The 21,754-nt window shown below is 37.8% G+C and overlaps 1 protein-coding gene across 7 annotated transcripts in view; it reads left to right on the top strand.

Annotated features, from left to right (window-relative positions):
* The window catches only part of ZNF521 (zinc finger protein 521), a 273,304-nt gene that overhangs the window by 22,378 nt on the left and 229,172 nt on the right, over window positions 1-21,754 (top strand). For 6 of the 7 annotated variants that reach the window (XR_014139650.1, XR_014139651.1, XM_081801473.1 and 3 more), the window contains one exon: window positions 5,457-5,636. Coding sequence is in view for 4 of the 7 variants with exons in the window: in XM_081801469.1 (XP_081657595.1) it covers window positions 5,457-5,636 (180 nt within the window). In the remaining 3 variants the exon portion in view is untranslated. The remainder of the gene's footprint in view (window positions 1-5,456; window positions 5,637-21,754) is intronic. The other variant, XM_081801471.1, reaches the window with a different exon arrangement.

Raw genomic sequence — 21,754 nt, forward strand, 5'->3', positions numbered from 1 at the left:
TGCATCCTTTGCCCCCGCACTGGTTGCTTTTGTTTTTGTTTTGTTTTGTTTGTTTACCTTTTCTTGACAGTAGAAAAAAATGAGGCAGCAGACTAGCAGGCGGGTGTGGGCCAGACGGCTGCACAGTGTGGTAATGCTGCATTCCTTCATTAGAGCCTGCTTGCCATTTTATAACAGTGTGCGATTTATTTTCCCTAAATCTGTTTTCATCTTATGGGATTTCAAGTTAGAATGCATAGCTAGAGCCCAGAAAGCACAAAATAATGATCCCGCCCTTTGGTTTTTGAAAACTAGGAAGGCTTTCTGCTCCCTGGTTTAACTCTTTATAGCCTGAAGGTAACTTTTCCTCTGTTCTTAAAAAGTATCAAGATACATCAGTGAATGCAGTTTGAACCCCCTTGTACGAGAGGAATGATTTTGGACATGATTTGCCTTAAACAGATAACATTTGATTTTTCTTTTTAGGCATGGGACTTGCAACCATGCCAGTAAACCCTAGAGCTAGCTGTACATACAGATGTGAACTTTAAAAACAACATTAGACAATTAATGATTATTTGACACAAGATGGCTGTCAACCTGGGGTTCATCATTTGTAGTGATTTGGGGGATTTGAGTGTGAGTTACATTTGTATAAAGTATTTGTTTACTTATTCATCATAGGATTTCTGAGAATAAGACACTGAGTTATAATGCTTTTTTTATTTTTAGACAAAATCCTTGGAAGAAAACTGAGGCAGCTTTCTCAAGTAACAAAATCATTATATTTTTACTAGTCCACTAGTAGCGTAGTGTTGGGCCCACTTTTTCTCGAACATTTACTTTTTTTATAGTCTTAGGTAATTAAGATCCAGGAGGTCGCGTCATCACAATGAAGTCAAGAAGTGTCTGTTTTTGTTTTTTGGTTCTTTTAAGACAGTATGCACTTTTTAGTTGGCGATTTCTTGAACTTACTGGCACTATGTGGGTTGAGTTAAGATTGAGTAATTCATGCCATGGTTGTTTAATTTGGTGAAAAGCTGGCTATGACCTGAGAACAGACTGTTAGGAAATGGTCATGTTTTAAGTTTGCGTGTGTGTGTAAGTGGAGTATTTTGGGTTCATTCATCTCTTGCCAATCTTAGTTGTTAAGTAATCTTCTTGCATTCATATTTATATCATCTTCAGAATCTTGTGTTTCTGCCACTCTCATAAAACTGATTCGGGTTTGTAAGGTAGAGCTTCGTGCTTGGAATTAACCAGGAAAAGCCTCATTTCTATCTCCTGCAAGAAGGACAGAGGGCCTGCACTGTGTACTGGCTGCCAGAAGTTTTTATAGTAATACTTTGTATCTAGGCTCTGGCTCTTACCATTAAATGTGCTTTTTATAGAGTACCAAGTTATAAATGTAGTGCAGCTACGGCATATTAATCTTACTGCAGAGATTTAATGAGGCAGTTGTTTTGCGATGGACACTAGTGGGAGCAGGGAGCGACAGAGTTTTACTTTACCACTGAGCTGCAGAAATATTCCTTGCCTGGTAATAATTATAACCACATGATCTCTTAGTTTTTCTTTCTTTTGCCAGTGCTTTTCCATGCAAAAGTGGCTTGGAAGGAGGTCCATTTCTAGGCAGTGAAATGGGTTGGAAATTGGGCTGTTTTCTCAGTGGTTTGACATTTTAGCTTTGATCAGGCATGGGATCTTTGTTGCACAGAGAGAAATATGTAAGATGAGTTTCAAGAATACAGATAGTCTTTGCCAGTCCACTGAGATAGCTTTTAGATATTCATTACTTTGACTTGACTTTTATATAGGTTATAAAAAGTAAATGTGGTGAAACCTCATTTTTACATGGACAGAATAGAATTTCTGCTGGTTGGCCTTAAACTGATCCCACACTTGAAATTAATTGAAGTCCATGGGTTTATTGCCTCCAACACTTTTAAGCCAGTGCAATTTTTCATTTTCCCCAAAGTTGAAATTTTATTAAACCAAGTTATAGCAATAACAACCCTATGAAGGGGAGGATGAGAAGGAAAGCACCACCTGCCAGAGAACATAATACGGGGAAAAACATACTTCTTTTAAATTTCCATTTGTAAGTAAAGTTAACAAAATTGGAAACAGAGAGCTGCCATTTATTTTTTGTAATAATAATTGTGTCTTTGTTCCAAAATTAAGTCTTTTACCCAGGTTAGGACGCTATAAATGCGGGGCTTCATAGCAACCTTTTGAAGGGATGAGCTGCAGGTGAGCTCAGTAGTGATGGACGTCACATGTCTGAGTGGCATCCTTTAGGTCAAAGGACAGAGAGTGGTGTCTGCAGCTGGGATGGGGTTTGCAGTTCTAGTGCAGGGGAGCTGTGGATATTTAAAAATACTGCCCTTCAGGGGAGTTTGGAGCACAACTTGAGTTGAAAGAACAGTTGTCCTTCTTGAAGTGGTGTTGGGAGCAGGGCAGTCCTTGCAGGCGTGGACCTTGTATTTATAACCCCTTAGGTTGAAGTCAGAGATTTGAATGGCTTGCGGAGTAATACAATTATTTTTTATGATTGGATCTCAAAGGACTTTATAAAAACTACATAACTGAGGCCATGTGCAATTACTGAAGTGTAGCCACCTGTGGGAAAGAAATGGTCGACAATGTAAGCTTTCCAGAGTCTTCCTTACATCAACTGACTCTAGGAGCCGAGCCCCCTAACACAAATAAACATCTTTTGAATGGGTGAGAAATAATTCTTCATGAAAGTGGAGGTTGGGAAAAAAATCTACTCACAGAGAGAGAGAGAGAGACTGAGATTCTAGCACTCGTTACGCCAAGGCATCGTAGACTATAATGGCACCTACCCCCCCAGAGGGTCCCTCTTAAGTGGTGACCTAAAAACAAATTCGCCAGTTGGCTGGAGCATGCATCCTAAAGTTGCAGCAGAAGTGAATAAGCTTGACTGACTTCAGTCCCTAAAGGGTTCTATCTGTAAATGCAGAAGTGGAAGCAAAAACATTTTTTATTAGTCTTAAACTGACCCTTATTTTAATAACTAGCCACAGTGTCAGAAGCACGGACCGGAGTCATTCTTTAGCTTTTAAGAGCTCAAGCATCATGAATGCATGCCTATTTGTTTGATATTTTTGATACTGGATTCGTGTAAAGTGTCCATATTCTTGAATAATAGGGAAGGCGAGTTTTTATCATTTTTCTCTGCGTACTACTTAAAGTATTCAGAGTGTCTTCTTATTTAAAAACAAACAGGCCTGCAAACTTGATGCATAGCATTTAAATAATCGTATTAAAATTCAGACTTAGCACCCACATTTCCCTCAGTGCTATCAGTTTTATGAGAAACTGGAATCTCATGCTAAACAATGGAGAATATTCAGTGTGTGCATACTGCCTTCCAACAAGTACTTAGTGGTGTGAGGGCCAGTTTGCCGTAATTGGGACAGTTATTTATTTTCCGGACTTTCTCTCTAATTTGGCAGTATTTTACCACTTAGTTTTAGTTTGTTGGAGATCTTTGAACCACCACCTATTTGTTGTGGTGTGTGAAATATCTGAAACCAGCAAAGTCAAATGTGATGGATCATCGCGTCAATTTTGGGAAATGTAGGCATGTAGGTACTTTTTAATTTGGTGTGGTACCTGATCTGTTCCTCTTTATAGAAAAAATACCAGTTAAAGGACTTTTTATGCACATTTTTTCTACCTCCTCACTCCTCTCCCTTTTTATCATCACTAAATAATATTTACTAAGCACTCACCTGGACACAGTGCTGTGCTGGGCAAAGTACAAGACACACAAAAAAGATCCTGTGATTACTCCCCCAGGAATGAGCAGTCAAAACCCCAGTCTATTGAAATGGGCACTGTGTAGAGCATTGAGATAATAATTTTCCAGATGGCAAATCAACCCAAATTACCAATTCACTTAAACACTGTGTTCTTTAAAAACAAATAAACAAACAAAATACTTGTTCTTTGAGATGAGAACTCTGCTCTGTTCATGAGCCCAAGAGATTATTATATATGTTGAAATGTAAGTTGATTCTGGCACACGTGAATCATCTGAAGGGTGGTGACAGAGTTAAGTTTATTGCAGACGCGAAGAAAGGCTTTAGAACAACTGCCAGCAAAAAAGGGACCATAGTGACTTGTAAGAAGGAGGGTTCGTAGAAGCGTGTTACATGCCGGGCAGCAGAGAGCATTTCCAGACAGGAGGATGGTAGTGTGGTGGCACTTACAGATTTTTCTACGACATCTGGGCTAATTTTGGTTCTGTGAATTCCTGATTTTAACATTTCAAATTTTTATCTTCCCATATTAAAAAAAATTGACTACAGATAATGCATTACATATTTCTTAGGTATCTTGATACAACTCTTTGATAACCATTTTATTGACTGTATTTTGAGACATAATTTATTTCTGACTTTGGAGGACATTTTGCCATTAGAAATTAATGTCCCATAAATTATGTCACAGATTATATTACCCAATTTCCCCTAAAGAGGCATATTCTGTCTTTCTCTTCCTTCCCCACTTTTGCTTTCCTGTAAAGAGGAGGGATGGCACCAGGATGTCTGGGGGCATCGCTAAAATGAGTCAAAGGACCACACATAGAATCAAGAAGTATCTAAAGTATGTATAGAGCTCTAAGTAAAAATGTTACATGTGTTTTACTCTCTCATTCCCCCTTGCTATTTGTGTATCATTCTTAGGGGTAGAATAGAACTATTTTTAGTTTTCCCGCCACCTTAGCTTTTTGACATTGGTAATGCAATTTAAGTCGTTGACTTGATTATAATTTATAATTGCTCTTTGTATATTATTGCTTTTTTTGATGATTACTTGTTTGAAAACAAGAGACGTGCCAATATATTTACACTTGAATCCGTGTTTGTAAGAATGTTTTGCTGTGTGGTAGAGCTTATTTGGCTATCGCTGTCTAACAAATAATGGGGTAACTGTGTGTTTTGACCAGTTTGTAAGTAAAGGTCAATTTCGTGCCTATGGTAATTAGCTTAGCTTATTCTAGACTTTTGGCTAATTCGGGTAATTTCCTGTGAAACAGTATATTTAGCAGAAAGGGAATTCATTCTTACGCACAGTGGTTCTTTTCCTTTACATCGGAGACTTTAATTTTAAAACTGATTTCTCTACCTTTTAAGCAAAACCCCCTAAAAGGCTATGAAAAATATCAAAGTTCACCTTAAGAGTGGACAGATGAATTATTTGAAGGAAGCGATGAAAAAAAAAGGCCCACGTGGCGGTGGAAAGGAAAAGCGTCAGCCATCCTGAAGTGACACATCTTAGGCAAGACTCGCTTTTGGTTCCTCTGGAATAAAATCTGCCACGGAGCCTTCCTTCTACAGCTTTGAGGAAAATGGTGCTTCTGTTTTTGGTAGCAAGAAGATTAAACGTTACTTGAAAAGAACCTGTCTTTAAACCCCGCACTTACAGTCTTGATTTTCTTTCAGACCCCAGCTGTAAACTTGAAGACAAGACTGAAGATGGAGAGGCGCTAGGCTGTAAGAAGAGGCCGGAGGACGGAGAGGAGCTGGAAGACGAGGCCGTGCACAGCTGTGACAGCTGCCTCCAGGTGTTCGAGTCACTGAGCGACATTACCGAACACAAGATTAATCAATGTCAGTTGACAGGTAAACAATACTTACCACGTCTTGTCTTCGAGTACTGTTCTATTTCTCATTTTTTCAGTTCATACTGTTTTTTTTTTTCTCTTGCTCTCCCAGTTGTTTTACTCCCACACTTGAACACATGGGTGAGTCTAGAAGTGCTTTCGGAAGGATTCTAAGATGGCCGTTTGTGGCAAACTCAGCATCACAGTCCTTAGATTATGAACTGTACCTAGATTTTAATAGCTAGTGGGTCTTTCTTTCTTTCTTCCTTCCTTTCTTTTTCTTTTTCTTCCTTCCTTCCTTCCTTTCTTTCTTTCTTTCTTTCTGTCTTTCTTTCTCTTTCTCTCTCTTCCTTCCTTCTCTTTCTTTCTTTCTTTCTCTCTCTTCCTTCCTCTCTCTCTTTCTTTCTTTTCCTTCCTTCCTTCCTCTCTCTCTTTCTTTCTTTTCCTTCCTTCCTTCCTCTCTCTCTTTCTTTCTTTTCCTTCCTTCCTCTCTCTCTCTTTCTTTCTTTTCCTTCCTTCCTTCCTCTCTCTTTCTTTCTTTTCCTTCCTTCCTTCCTCTTTCTTTCTTTTCCTTCCTTCCTTCCTTCTTCTCTCTCTCTTTCTTTCTCGTTCTCTCTCTTCCTTCCTTTTTTCTTTCTTTCTTCTTTCTTTCTCTTTCTCTCCCTTCCTTCTTCTTTCTCCCTTTTTTCTTTCTTTCTTTCTCTCTCTTCCTTCCTTCTTTTCTTTCTTTCTTTCTTTCTCTCTTTCTCTCTCTCTCTCTCTCTTTCTCTTTTTCTAACTATAGTGATGCCATGGGGGTTCAGAATCTAACATGATGGTTAAAATAAAGTTAAAAAAAAACCTTTGTCAATATTTTTTCAAAGAAATGTAGTGTGTGTTAACTTATTTTGATGTAAATATCACTTCCTCGGGGGAACTTTCCTTGATGCCTCTCTGCCTGAGTTTGGTGCCTTTTTGTGTTCCCACAAAGTTCTCTGCCTATTGCATCTCACAGTTTCCACTACATGTGTTCACTTCTCCCTGTCCCTCTTTAGACTGCGAGCTCATGGATGGCAGGAACTGTGTCTTATTTGTTATCATATTCTCTGAGCCTTGAACAGTGCCTGGCCCACAGTAGATTCCCACAAAGGCATGGACGCTATTCTGCTATGCAGTTCATGGGATGGATCCGACTTAAAATAACAATTAGCATGACGACATGTTCAGTTTAATGGTTGAATAAAACTAAAACTCAGTTTGCCAAATTTCTATCCTCTTGAGAAACATCCTATAAGAACAGACTATATCAGCTTGAGTGGGACATTTTAGGTAGATATATTTTTTTAGATTCATGTAATTTTTCTCTTGCTATTTGAAGCTGATATTCTCTGGCTGTGTGCATGTGTCTGTAACTCTCTCTTTCTTTCTCTCTCTTTGTTTCCCAGCACAAATCTTTCTTCAATTACCCATGTATAGGAAACATATTTAGTAAACAAATGATTCTCCAACTGTTTTCCATAGAATATTGATATTTTTGTAAGATTTTAAAAGGTGTTCCATTTTAGTCAGGGTTTCTGAACAGATTTTTGTGGAAATGTTGATTAAGTCCAATTAAATAGGCTTCTTTATTAAAGTGCACTGTGGCTCTTCAAGAAGGGATTACAGTGACTAAGGCCATAGAATCTTCTTTCTTTCAGAAAACCCATTACTCTTGGTTGGAACTTAAGTTTGAGCATTGATGTTGCATATATAAGTATTGGCCATAATACATATTTTTTGTGGTTTTTAGGATTTTTAATAACTTTTATTTTGTCATAGTGCCAAACTTAACGAAAAATTACAAAAGTAATCCATAGAATGCCCATCACTATTTACCTCATTCACTGACTCAATGATTATTTACATTTCACCCCATTTATTTATCATTCTTTATCTTTCGTTAATTTTTTCTTAATCATTTGAGAGAAGATTGGTGACATCATACCCTTCTAAATATATCTTATGTATTTCCTAAGAACAAATATTCTCTCACATGACCACAGCATACTTCTTGAAATCAGGAAAGCTCACATTTAATACCATAGAATATTATTATCTAATCCATGATCAATATTTAAATTTGAATAGTTGTTTCAATAATGTCCTTTATAGCTTTTTTTTTCTTGTCTAGGATTCAGGACCATGTACAACATTTATTTGTCATGTCTCTTTTGTTCTTTTTACCTGGAAAGATCTCTCAGCCTTTCTTTGTCTTTCTTGACCATGACATTTTTGGAGAGTATCTGTCAGCTACTTTCTAGAATGTCTGTATTTGGGTTTGTTTCTTTGTGATTACATTCGAGTTACATCATTCTGTGGCAGGAACACCATCAAAATGATGCTGTGCTCTTCGCAGTGCATTAGGTCTAGAAGCATGTGATGCTGATTTGTCCTCATGTTGATGATGTTAACATTGAATACTTCTTCAAGGTGGTGCCCACCAACTTTCTCCAGTATAAAGTTACTATTTTTCCTTTGTAAGTAATAAATCATTTGTGGGAAGATGCTTTGACCTCATATAAATATCCTCATCCTCATAAAACATCCATTTTAACTCTATAAATTTTTGTAGTTATTAGCCTTCTACCACAATTTCCTTTCTTATTCATTCACTCATCTGTTTATTTGTATCACTATGGGCTTTTGGATTTTATTTTACTCAGTGATCATAATTTATTACTGTCATTATTTTGATGCTCAGATTGCCTGAGATTTAGCCAATGGGAATCCCTTCAAACTGGATCTTGTGTTGGTTTCATATGTCTTCATCATTATTTGAGGACTTACCTTAGTTTCGGCTGCACACAAATGCCCCAGGCTCATCATATTCTTGTCCCAGTCCCGTAATCAGCCTTTTTTTTCCAAGGAGCCCTCATTCTTTTAAGAAGAAAGGTATTTAGAAACCAAGATATGGGCACTAGTTGTGCTCATTGCTGTAGGTATATCATTGATTATAGAGCCTTCCAGCAGACAGAATTAGGAAGTGTATATGTAAATTTAATATAATATACACATAAGAATCATGTGTTCATATTGATGCTTCTAATTCAGTCCAACACTTCAGGTTCATCCCAGGTTCCTCTCCATATTTATTACTACAGTCTTTGGCAGTGAGAAACCTAGCTTCATCATCCTCAACATGTTTGCTCATTTGCTTGAGTCTAGAATATACCTTAAGCCATTTCAAAGTTGCTTACTCATATCACCATGATAAGCAGACCAACTAACTAGTTTCACAGTTGTTTATTAGTGCTGTAATTTTAATGTAACATCTACATACAGTGAAATTTATAAATCATAAGTGTACAATTTGATGAATTTTGACAAAACACATATACCCACATGACCCACATCCCTCTTGAGATAATTTCCTGCATCCTAGAAATTTCTCTAGTACCCCTTTCTGATCAATAATGCTCCACCAGAAATAACTAGCTTTTAAGTTGTTTAACCACAGATTAGTTTTAGAACTTCTTGTAAGTGAATCACACAGTATGTACTCTTTTTTTTGAGTTCAGCTTCTTTTGTTCAGTATAATGTCTGTGAGATTCATCCATGTTGTATATATGAGTAATGTGTTCTTTTTTATTGCTGAGTAGTATTCCATAATATGAATATATCATAATTTATTTCCATACTCCCATTGCTAGACATTTTAGTTATTTTTAGTTTTTGGTTTTTATGAATAAAGTTGTGAACCTTCCTATGTAGGTCTTAATGTGGACATATGTTTTATTTTTCTTGATTTAGCAAGTAGGGATAGAATTGCTGAGTTGTGGGAGAGGGGTGGTGGGATATGTTTGACTTGAAAAACTTCTGAACCTTTTCCCAAAGTGGTTGCACCATTTTACACTCTTACCAGCAATGTCTGAGAGTTCCAGTTGTGCTTCCTAGCTAACATTTGTGTTGTCAGTCTTTTTAATTTTAGCATTCTATTGGGTGTGTATTGGGTTTATTTGCATTTTCTAGCTCATATACATTTAATTGACTTCATGTGATGCATTTTTTATCCCTTAGAATGCATAATTTTTGGAAAGTCCCATTAAATGCAAGACAGTTAGTATGATTCTGTTTTCAGTGGAATACCTGGTGATTTAAAAGGAGCTTTACTCATGTAGAATCATCACTACTGTTAGAATAAAGACATAGTGACTTGACTGACATGGCTAGTATATACTATGCTAGCAAGGAATCTTACCTTAGGTGAGAGTGGGTTGTTAAACAAGCCTTAAATTCTATTTAGTGTTTATTTTTTATTGAGTTTCTGCCACATAGTTATCCTTATGTTCAGCTTTATGAAATAGAATAGAAGCAAAAGATACTATTCCTTTACAACTTTATATATTATACAATACATATTCCTTTACAGATTATACAACTTTAATAATCAGTGCAGAAAATGCTCAATTTTCAGCACATGGTATGGTGAAGATATTTATGGGTTAAGTATTGTTTTTCTTCAAAAATGAAAAAACGCTCACCCTAATAAAATATTTGGTTTATTTTGATCTTAAGCTTTCTAAAAGTAGGGAATCTAGTCTCTGCTCACATACCACAACATTTTAATCAAAGGTAGGAAAACAGAGGCTTATTTGTGACAATCAAACACATTTTAGGAAAGGTAAATCTGATAAGACTTGGTCCTGTTTGCTGTTGTTTCAGGATGATTTCTCTGGGAGGGTGGAGGATTGACGAGGAAAAGCAAAAGTGGAGGATTAGAGAGAGAGAGAAAAGGGGGAGAAATGAAATCAGCAATCATTCACATTTGTTGAAGGTGTTGAAGTTGAAACTTGAGTTGGCTAAGAGTACCCTTCAGACTAATCTGAAAAAGATTAAAGATCCTTGGAAGTATTTTAATTAAAAAAAGTAATGGGGGGGGTGCCTGGGTGGCTCAGTCGTTAGGCGTCTGCCTTCGGCTCGGGTCATGATCCCAGAGTCCTGGGATCGAGCCCCGCGTCGGGCTCCCTGCTCCGCGGGAAGCCTGCTTCTCCCTCTGCCACTCCCCCTGCTTGTGTTCCCTCTCTCGCTGTGACTCTCTCTGTCAAATAAATAAATAAAATCTTTAAAAAAAAAAAAGTAATGTGATGCTTTTACCTTCTTCTTTGATTAAATCATTTTAATATAAGTTGGGACATCCAGCTCTTCCAATTCATGTTTCCTGCTTCTTGAGTTAACTCTTTTCCTGGTGGTGCTACTTGCTGCTGCTGCTGCTTCTTTTTTTTTTTTCTTTTCTCCTTGATGGACAAAGTGTTAGTTTAGCAAAGAGGGTATTTCTAGTTTTATTTTCCCCTCTTAATTTACTCTTTCTCTCACTGTTCTTTTTCACTTTCTTTGTCTTTTAACTTCATCTGGCCCCATTTGTATCCTTGCTCATTCCCTCAGATTCCTGTCCTTTCTTAAAGACTCTTCATTTTTTTTATTGTCCCTATTTCTCTGCTTCCTTTCTCCTTGGTTTACAGTCTCTCTCTGCTTCCTTCATTTTTTCCTTGCTCCTTGTGGCTTCCCTTCTATTAGCCTTGAAGTCTTTACTTACATGTGTAGGCCTCCCTGGCTATACCATAAACCTGAAGACTTTTTGGTCAACAATTTACATGAAGAAAGAGAGAATTCTGAGTAATGTTCTGATGGGTTAACTGTAGAGTAGAATTAGGAGAGAAAGAACTCTTAAAACTTGTTGATTTGTAAAATAACAGAAAACTGAGGTATTCTATGGATTGACACTTGCGGGAGTTACTGAGGGTAGTTCAATTGTCAGAGAACTGGTAGATACCCTGTTTTCAGATTATTTCCATCCTGCAGCTGAGGGTTTCTAGGTAACTTGAGATTTGTTCCTTTGGTGACTTTCATCCCCAAGGGTGAGGCACATTCCTTGGGGAGCCTGCCTAGATGAAAACTGATTCACTCTGTGTTAAAAGTCTTGAAATCCTCCTATAGCCTTGCCGAGTGACCCCAGAGTAGACCGAGCCTTAGAAGATGAAGTTCAAATATGGAGCAAGGTGACCAATTCTAGACCCAGATTTGAAACTCATCATGTGGATTAAGTATGCCCCAGATCAGTTCATGAGTAGATATTAGTAACCTCGACTGAACTCAGCCACTGGGGACCTAGAGTTCTAAGGGATCATACACATAATTCATCACTGAGAGGTGTTCTGGAATGTGAGCACTATTCTGGACAAGCACCCTGATCTAGGAAACAAAACAGTCCCTAAGGATAGGTAGGGATGAAGGAGCTCCCATCAAGAGGAGTTCTTTCTTTTTTGTCTCATGGTGCAATTTTCTTCTCGTTTGCAATCCAACATGTGTAAGTAAGTTATGTATCATCCCTGCTTGAACGAATAAAGGGAAGGGGGAAAGAAAAAAAAATTAAATCCCACTTTTCAATTGTAGCAGTAGATAGAAACCACCTGTCCTGCCCCAGCCTTGCTCTCTTTTTCCTGGAGGCTGGGAAGGGAGGACAATCAACAGTCTAATGCTGTTGGGACTCTGATGCAGAAGACAGATTATCAAAATATATATTTAAAGAAGGAAAAGCACAGAGAACCTCTCATTTTACTAATCCACAAACCCTATCATTTCTTGCCAATTCCCTCAGGGGGTGGGGAGGGCTGGAAGCCAGAGGGGTCTCATCACACTTCTCAGCAAAGATTTAATAGCAGGGTGCTATGGGGAAGGCTGAGATTACGGAGACTTTATTATGCTTACAAAACTGAGTACAAACCAGCATTGTAAATCATCAAAACTAAGCTACACTTAACAGGATAAATGTGTAAAGTGCATTTGGTAATACTGTATGCTTTTTCTGAGTCATTTTTCTCTTCTTTCCTGCTAATTTGCAAACTTGAGTTGTCTGTTAAGTGTTCTTTCACATCATTAATGTGAATTGCCTGGGTGTAAATGCAGAAAAACCTGAATAGCATTGTATTAGTTCTTAACCCTCTGGCCCGCCATACTCTTCGTAAGATGAGTAAGTAGAGATGCATATGACAGCAAGGCTGTCAGACTTTGGGGGAGCATGTTTGTAGGCCAGATTTTTAAAACCTTAGCCATATTTGTGGCTCCGTTACAAATATTATTACTGCACAGGCTCACGTTTTTGAGGAAGATGAACTGAATTGAGGAGTAGATGCTGCACATCAGATCAAATGATGTGTTCACTTAATTTGATTTTAAAAATTATGAGACTTCTTGGAAGCTTCAGTAGGTTTTGTGAACTGAAGACTTTGCAACATCTGGATTTTTTTTTTCCCAAAGAATTTTTTTAAGAAGTGAAAGTGATTGTACATGTGTTATATGGTTGTGGTAAATTAAAGGCTGGCTGGTTCCACCCCAAAATCAAGTACTCTAACAGCTAGTTCTGTTGGCAAAGGGAATAAGGAAACTGAATATTTTATGGAATGAGGCACTATTTTCATGGAAGCATATCGAAACTGTTTTTAAGACCTTTTTTTGTTTTCCTTTTTAAAGCATTAGTTGAAATAAATGTGATATTTTAACTTTTTAGTTTATATCAATTACGTTTAGGGCGTATAGCTTTTATTTGCATATTTCTGTATTAATTTCTGTATTAATTCCTTATTCATACTTTGTTATTAATCATTTATATATTATCTATTTCTATATAATTAGGCTTAAGGCATTGTATGTTTTATTTTTTATTTCCCTCCATTTTGATCAATTCCTTGTTTCCTACCTAAAATATTTTTTTATTTTTTTTTAAGATTTTATTTATTTATTTGAGAAAGAGAGAGTGTGCAAGCACAGTCCAGGGAGAGGGAGAAGCAGACTCCCTGCTGAGCAGGGAGCCCGACGTGGGGCTTGATCCCAGGAACCTGAGATCATGACCTGAGCCAAAGGCAGACGCTTAACCGACTGAGCCACCCAGGCACCCCTATTTTTTATTTTTTAACCTATTTTTTTCTCCAAATCCCCTAAGCCCCCAAAATGCAGTTTCATGGCCTCCATCAATTCCATTCCTAGCCACTTTTCCACACACTTCTTATTTTGTAGACCAGTGGTTTCCAAACTTTTTGATAAGAAAGAATTTAGTATTCATCTTTGTCATACATAACTTATCAATACATTTCAAAGATGCACATATATACAACATTCACAAAAGTAGAAATTGAAAACTGAGGTCAAGATGAAATACACAGGTATTTAAAATAAATTTATGTTGTTTTGAAGTCCTGGTCCAGATTCACTTTTTTTGACAATTCATTTTATTTTTTTAAAATTTAATTTTAAATTTTATTTGTTTATTTGACAGAGAGAGAGCACAAGCAGGGGGAGAGGGCAGAGGGAGAAGCAGAATCCCCAATGAGCAGGGACCCCGATGCAGGGCTTGATCCTAGGACCCTGGAATCATGACTTGAGCCGAAGGCAGACACTCAACTGACTGAGCCACCCAGGCACCCTTTGACAATTCATTTTACTGGCTCTGTCTCACGGAACCACCAAAGAGCGAATGCGTGTTATTACACTTCCCAATGAGGTTCATCATTATCAATGGTGGATATAAGCCCACATTTCAGATAACTTTCCTGATAATGTCAGGGTTTTTTGCCAGTTTTGGGTCAGGTCTGATTAAATTGTTTCCCTCCTTTATACAATGGCTGACGAACAGCTTTTACTAGGAGTGGAAGCAGCCAGATTTGCCATTTTCTTGACGATTACTTGTGCTCCATTATCAATATCCTGCAGTTTTCCTCGCAGAAGACTTTAAAAAATCACTTGTTAAACTTTGAGGATTTTGTGTAAATTAGATTAATTAACATTAAAAATATGATCCGTAAGTCTCTTTCACTGGGCTCGGTAGACTGCATTATTTTGATGCGTGGGAAGGGACTGGAAAAGCAAGGGCACCCAGGTTGATGGGGATACTATTTATCTTCCTGCTCTCAGGAAGGTCTGCTTGGTTCTGGCTGGTGTCCTGATTGATTTCTAAATATTCAGAGCATCTTCTCTATCCTAGGATTTGTACCCTATATTTCAGAGACCACTGTTCTTGACTACCGTGTGCTACATCATGTGTAAAACAGCTCGCTAATCTCTGCTCCTCTCAGTTTTAGATGAAGTGGTGGGGTTGAGGGTGTCATTTTCATGGTCTGGCAGGGCCATGACTAAATTCTATACATTTACCAGAGAAAAAGCAATCCTCCCTAATTGGTTCCAACCTCTGAGCCGTTGGCCGAGTGAACTCCTTTTTCTGATTTTGGAGGAAGGGTCAGTGAAGCTATTACCCGCTATGAAAGCTTTGTTATTTTCACACAGAACTTTTGATATTAATACGTAGTCTATCATTCTCTTCTTGACATATTTGTTTGTGAAGTTCTCTATCAAAACCTGAATGTAAAATAATCATTTTTGGTCCATTTTCTTGACAATCTTTGAATGCTTCTGTACACTGTAATTGGGATTTATAAAAGGACTGTACTGATGAGTTACGTTTTCCCACTGTGAATGAGTTATTACATGTATTAATTTAATAAAATTAAATAGTTGGAATGTTGAAGGGGGTAACTTAAGAAGTATTTCTATGTATTCTTGATGTGCATTTTGAAATTGGTGTTGTTATTCTCAGCCTGCTTTAATAACTTGTGCATCACAAGAAAGCTACCGATTATGAATGAAAAGTTCCTGAAGGGTGAAAGTGCTAGAAATAAAAAATAAATGGGTGCATTCGCTTTATTTTTTACAAGTAGAACCTAACTGGAGGATGTCATATATTAGCTATAACTATGCTTGCAAATTATCTGCTCCTTGATTAATTTGAGGTTTTTGAAATTAGCATTTTGAAATGAATATAATCCAAGAAAAAATTAGCATTATTTGTTTGTGTAGAAAACATTGTTACCTTTGGATGTCTTGCGGAACCACAACTGTTTTAGATAAATGGTTTTGCCTTAGTTGTGCAATTGATAATGAATATATAATCTAATTCTGTGGTTTCAGGATTTATTTGCCAAAAATTGTAAATAAAATGTCAAGAACACAATCCATGGGAGAATATCTTCAAGAATTTCCACTGCGTCCTTGATGGTCATTGATGGTAATTAAAGCTGTCAGTTTGTCCCTGTGGAGAAGTGTAAAAATTATAAATGAAGGGATGTATTTGGGATGTGGCAACAGTGGGGCCTCTTTTGTGGGGAAGATGAATTAAAAGAGATCAACTATTTCCTAGGCCCTATGCAGCCATTCAGTCTGTCTTACAAGCAGGGCAATGCGTAGCAATTTGGATACAGTTATGTGCACACAAGGGCTCTGCCACATGTAGCCTGTTCTTTATGTTGAAATTCAACATAATAAAACTTAAGATGTTGAATTTTTACATTTTTGCACGACTGCACTTAATTTTTTTTTTTTTACATTACTGTACTTAGGATGCTTCCTTTAAAGAGTGGTGAGTTGCTAAAGGAGTATTAAAAGTAGACTGTTTCCCCATTCTTTCTCTTTGTGCGAAGTCTATGGCTGGGATCTTGTCTTCGGGGAATGGCAGCAATGTCACGGAAATCCATGACCTCTTAATAGGCCTTGGGAGGGGAAGGCAAGAATCCTTCTACACTGTGCCCTCAGGGCTTAGTTCCTTTAAACTTCAAGGAATTGGACTGGAACTCTTCACTCCTTTCTTTCAGCTTTACCTTCAGGGGAAATTGATCGATTAGAGGTGATTATTCCACAGACTCTGAACCCTTTTCCCCTCTTTGTTCCAGCTGGAGCTTCTCAAAGTTTAAAGGGATTGTGTCTCCTGGGTGAATTGTAGAATGAATTTAAGTAGATTATTGGGTAGAACTCTTTGAACACACATTAAAAGTGCTAAAAAATATATTTGGAACAGAAGGAAATATTTGAAGCCAAAGGATAACGAAACATTTGTTTCAGTGCTAATTATAATGTAATTATATGGGATATTTTTGAGCAAACGATTAGTTGCTAGACTGTAGAATCATAGTAGTGCTTCAAACCAAGAAAATAACAGGGTCAGTACAACAAATGGACAAATGTGGAAAATCTGGATGGTGTAAGACCCTAATGGGACAGAATACATCCATAAATGACTAGGTTTATATATGTCCTGTATTAACCACAGCAAGATTCTACTAATTGATGGCTTTTAGTTTTTTCTAACTTCTTTGTTTTACAACAACAAAATGATATATACCTAATTTTTTTTTTTTTTGCATGCATGCATGATAGGTTTGTCTTATGGACACTGTGGACATCGTTTGAATGATATCTATTACCACAGCAATTTAATTTTTCCCTCTTTAAAAAAATCGAATTCTTCAACTCTACCTACCCACAGAGCAGTATTAGCTCCCCCTGGTGACTAAATAAAAATGTAGACAAGAATGATTGGGGTGATGAGCTTCATTAACTTTAATCTTTAAATGCATAATTAATACTAAGATGCATACAGTAGGCATGTACACTGAACTGTTTTCCAAATAAAAATTCTAATTAGTCTTGAGAAATGTCCATTTTCATATCAGTACCTACATGATGAAGGCTGGTCGATCTTATGTGGCTTTCTTGGAATTGTGCCCATTTTAATGACCCCAGAGCTCTTGGTTTTCTGATGTGGGAGATATTAGAACAGAGGGTAAATATTCAGATCTCCTGCACACTAGGAGCTCATTATAAACAGAAAATAAAAGCAAAAGCAACTACCAATTTACCTATATCTATCACTCTTACAAAATAGACTTTCTATAGAGAAGGTTATCATTGTTAGAATGATTTAAAAGAAGTATTCTTTTAGAAACACTTTTACACGTTCAAACACTAAGATGTATTTTTTTGTTGTATCAAGAAAACATTTTTCCGTTTAATTTACGAATTATTTGAAGTGTATATTTTTCTTACCGAAGTTGGCTTTCAGCTTAAGTCTTATAGTTTAATTTATTAAAAAATTCCCCATCATAATTAAATTATGAGGTTGACAGTTGAGAATGCTTTTGTAATCTTTTTGAAAACAAATCTGTCAAATCTGTCATGTGCTTACGATTTCTCATATGTAATTTTATTTTCTATGCAAAGTATTTGCTTTTCACCCTGTTTTATAATGGTCATCAGAAAGCAGTGTTCTGTGTCTATACGATCTGGTTTAATTATTTTATATTAAATATTATATATTATCATGAATTCAAAAAGAAAGCTCTGAAATTTTATCTGAGAGCTAATATTTGAATTGCTCTTTTGCTCCTCCTATTATTCTGAATGTATGCTCCCTATAATTAGCACCCCACCCCCCACGCTCACTAACCTTTTGCTTTTCTTCCTTCCCCAGGACTTTATTTTTAGGGCACAAGCCTTAGCCTCTAGGTTTGTGTTTTCCTTTTGTTTTTCCAAGGCACCTGTCTGTGTTGGGAGAAAAGATACAGTCTTCTAAATGTAACAATTACTTTTTGATACCTGAGGTATCATCCTCTTTGGCCTGTGGAAATCTATGGGAAACTTCTTTTGGAGTTATTGATACTATTTTGTCCCTCAGCCTGAAGTGATAGTATGGTTATCAAGCAGCACAAGGGAATGCAGCCCCTCCTCCTCACCTTAGTTTATTTTTCCCTCCTCCCATTGCTTCCTTTCTCAAGGGAACTGCCGGCCCTTTGCAGTTCATTTGCCTCAGCCCTTGCAAAAAAGCAAAGAACCATGCTTTGCCTTAACTTTTGCTTGTGGTCCCTCATAGGCAGAGCTTAAGCTGGTGCCTCACAACTAAATAGTGATAGCTTTCTTCTTGTGAACACCGGTTTAAAACTGACAAGCTTTGGGCACCTGGGTGGCTCAGTTCGTTAAGCGTCTGACTCTTGGTTTTGGCGCAGGTCATGATCTCATGCGTCATGGGACTGAGCCCTGGAATGGGGCCCCGTGCTCAGTGGGGAGTCTGCTTGAAGATTATCTCCCTCTCCCCCTCCCCCACCCCTGGTTTCTCTCTCCCTCTCTAAAGTAAATAAAATAAATCTTAAAAAACCCCCAAAAACTAGCAAGTTTTTGTTAATACAAATACTATTATATTGATTAGATATTGTAGTGTGGCTTAGTATAATGAAAAGTATGTGGCATCATTTCTTGCTACATGAAGAAGGCTGTGCAGAGGTAGTGAAATGAATAGCACCTCTCATTAATTGGTTTTCCCAAATACTACTATGCATTTGTCAGCAAATTCAGCTCAGTAAACATTTATCAAGGTCCTCCTCTTTGTCCAGTAAGGCTGGACCCAGGGATCAGGGCCCAGGATCTTCTGGGAGAAAAATGGTTGAGAGTGGCTCTCTGAGTCCAACCTGGAGGTTTAGAGATGGCTTCGTGGATGACATGATGCTGTTAGTGATGAGAAAGAGTTAGCTAGGTGAAGAAAGGTGGGGTGGGGGACACTTCAGGCAGATAAAAGGGAAAGAAGAACAAGGGAGAGGTAGGAAAAAACAGAGTAGTGTCTGGGCACCTTCGAATAAGAGGAAAAGTACAAGATAGGGAATTAGTGAGATAATATGAATGTATTATCTGTTGCTATGTAATAAGTTACTCGATAGCTTTCTGACTTATAACAACAATCTTAAAGTTTCTGGAGGTCAGGAATTTGGGAGCAGCTTACTTGGGAGATTCTGGTTCAGGGTCTCTTATGAGGTTGTAGTCAAGAAGGTGGTTGGGGCTGCAGCCATCTGAAGGCTTGAGTGGAGCTGGAGGATTCACTTCTGAGCTCAATCACATGGCTACTGATTGGACACCTCAGGTCTTCACCATATGGGCCTCTCTACAGGGTAGCTCATGACATGGCAGCTGACTTTCCTCAGAACAAGTACTCTGAAGAGAGGGAGCGGGAGGGATATGGAAGTTGCAGTGTATTTATGACCTAATCATGGGAGTGGCATACCATTAATTTTGCCAAATTCTATTACTGATCACACAGACTAACAGACTAATTCTGGTATGATACAAGAGACAGTTATTATACAAAGGCATCAATACCAGGAGATGGGGGTCATTGGGGGCCATCTTGAAGGTTGGTTAAACCGGGAAGGGAAGTAGGGTCTGGCCATGAGGGTAGGGGGCTATGCTAAGAACTTAAATTTGATTCTCTGGCCTGTGCTTTTTATGCTGTTTTGAGGAATCCTCAGGTATCACCCAGGTAGGCATGGATGTAGGGATTGAGTTAGCCCGAGTCCTTCATTCCCTGCAACTGGAACAGCCCAGGCTGAAATTCTTTTATGTACTGGATATTTGAGTAAGATTTTATTTGAATATTGAGTTTCGAAGCTTAAGAATGTTTGATAATTACTGTTTTAGACAGTGGGTAGCTACTGAAGGTTTTCTGCTGGGGTAACATCTGTTCAGGTTGCATGGCATGTGGAGAGTAGATTAGCGGAGAATTGGCAGCTCTTGTGATGGCACTATTAAGAGAAGATGGGGCCAAAAACAGTGCAGTGGTCAGAGGAGTGGAAAGAAGGGTCAAATTCAATAAATATTGAGGAGGTAAAAATCATCCACATGTAGTGATTGATTCATTGTAGAGCATAATAGCAAGGAAAAGATCTAGATCCAACCCCAATGTTTCTGAATTCCTCAGGTGCATTGGGTGACCCTTACCTGACATCAGGAATGAGAAAGAAGCAGGGTCGGTGAGTTCACTTTTTGCTCACGTTAAGTTTGAGATAACTTTTCTGGCTAAATTGTTTAAAATGGCAGTTGTGTATGTAGACCAGAAACCAAAGGTAGACATCAGGCCATGTAGCATACTTCCTGTTTCCCTGACTTGTGGTTGAGTTTTCCTTTGCCAGTTATCTAAGTTTCTGCCCCCAGCTTACCCCCATTTTGGCAACACTGCTTCTGATCCAGCTCCCCTCCCCTCATTTTAATAATGAATCTCCTTTCCTGAGGTCGGTTACTACTTCAGCTTTGGCTTCTGCCTGGAAGGCCCTTTGGAGCTTGGGGTTGCTACAGCGAGCAAAAGGGACACACTGAAAAAGCAAGACAAATAAAAGCTGAACCACTGACTAGTGTTCTTTTCTTTCAAGATGAAGAATTTTGACATACAAGGTTTAATGCCTTATTGAAATCGAGCAAATGGATGCTAAGAAGGGTGCTTTATTCTCACAGGATTAAAGCAGTGGGTTTTCTTTTTAAAAATATATCCTAAGGTTCATCTCTATAGGAAATCTTACCACTTAGGAGTTGTTGGTTATGCCCACCAGCACCCCCTCTCATGGGCCCCCCACCAAAAAAAATTACCAGGCACATTTAATTTTCCTATTCATTTTTTTGGAATCTGTGGCTATCTTGTGAACCTTAACAGGCTGCTTTTAGGCCTGATTTTTAGACTTGCAGTTCCCAATCATCTCCCTGAGCATTATTTTCATTAAAAATTCCATTAGCTTTAAAAAAATCAATGTAATCATTCAGTAGTAATTAATTCTTACCAATCTTTGAAAGGAAAGATGAATTAACAAAACTTCAAGATGTTAAAATGAGTAAAAAGAGTCGTGTGGTTAATGGGACTAGTAGAGATGTCAGTATAATGGATAGAGGGGTGGGCTCTGGCAACTGGCCAGCCACAATGCAAATCTCACTTCTCCAAGAGCTAGCTGTGCAGCCTTAGGCACATTACTTAAATTTTTAATCTAAAATTTCTTTATCTGTGAAGTAGGGGCAATAATATTGCCTGCCTCTTAGAGTTGTAACAATTAAATGAGCTAATAGATGTATCATTCCAATAAGGTGCTTGGCACACAGTGAGCGCTCACTACAAACATAATTATCAGTATTAGTATCACGAAAGGTGGTAATGATTCCTTTAAGAATAACTCACATGAGTCAGATTCTAGATTTGAATGTCTTCCAGAATCCTGAGGGGCTTTGGAAGAGTTAGTATGAGTTAATGCTTGGCATTCTGTGTTAAATTCTCCTCCTTTTAAAATTCAAAAGGGAATAATGTTTGATCAATGTTGGGGGAAAGGGGCAATTGGAGGAAATAAGAAGGAGTTTAAGTATGCTCATCACCATTCTAGTAAGACCTTAATGTTTAGATTTGTGCAGATTAGAGAACATCATGTTTTGGGAATAAAGAAGAGAGGCCCTGTATCTATATAACATTTTATTCTAACTTTATTCTGTACAAAATATTAAAAA

Source organism: Leptonychotes weddellii, chromosome 13 (assembly GCF_054177405.1).
Source record: "Leptonychotes weddellii isolate Sample4059 chromosome 13, ASM5417740v2, whole genome shotgun sequence".
In the NCBI taxonomy this organism is placed as follows: Eukaryota; Metazoa; Chordata; class Mammalia; order Carnivora; family Phocidae; genus Leptonychotes; species Leptonychotes weddellii.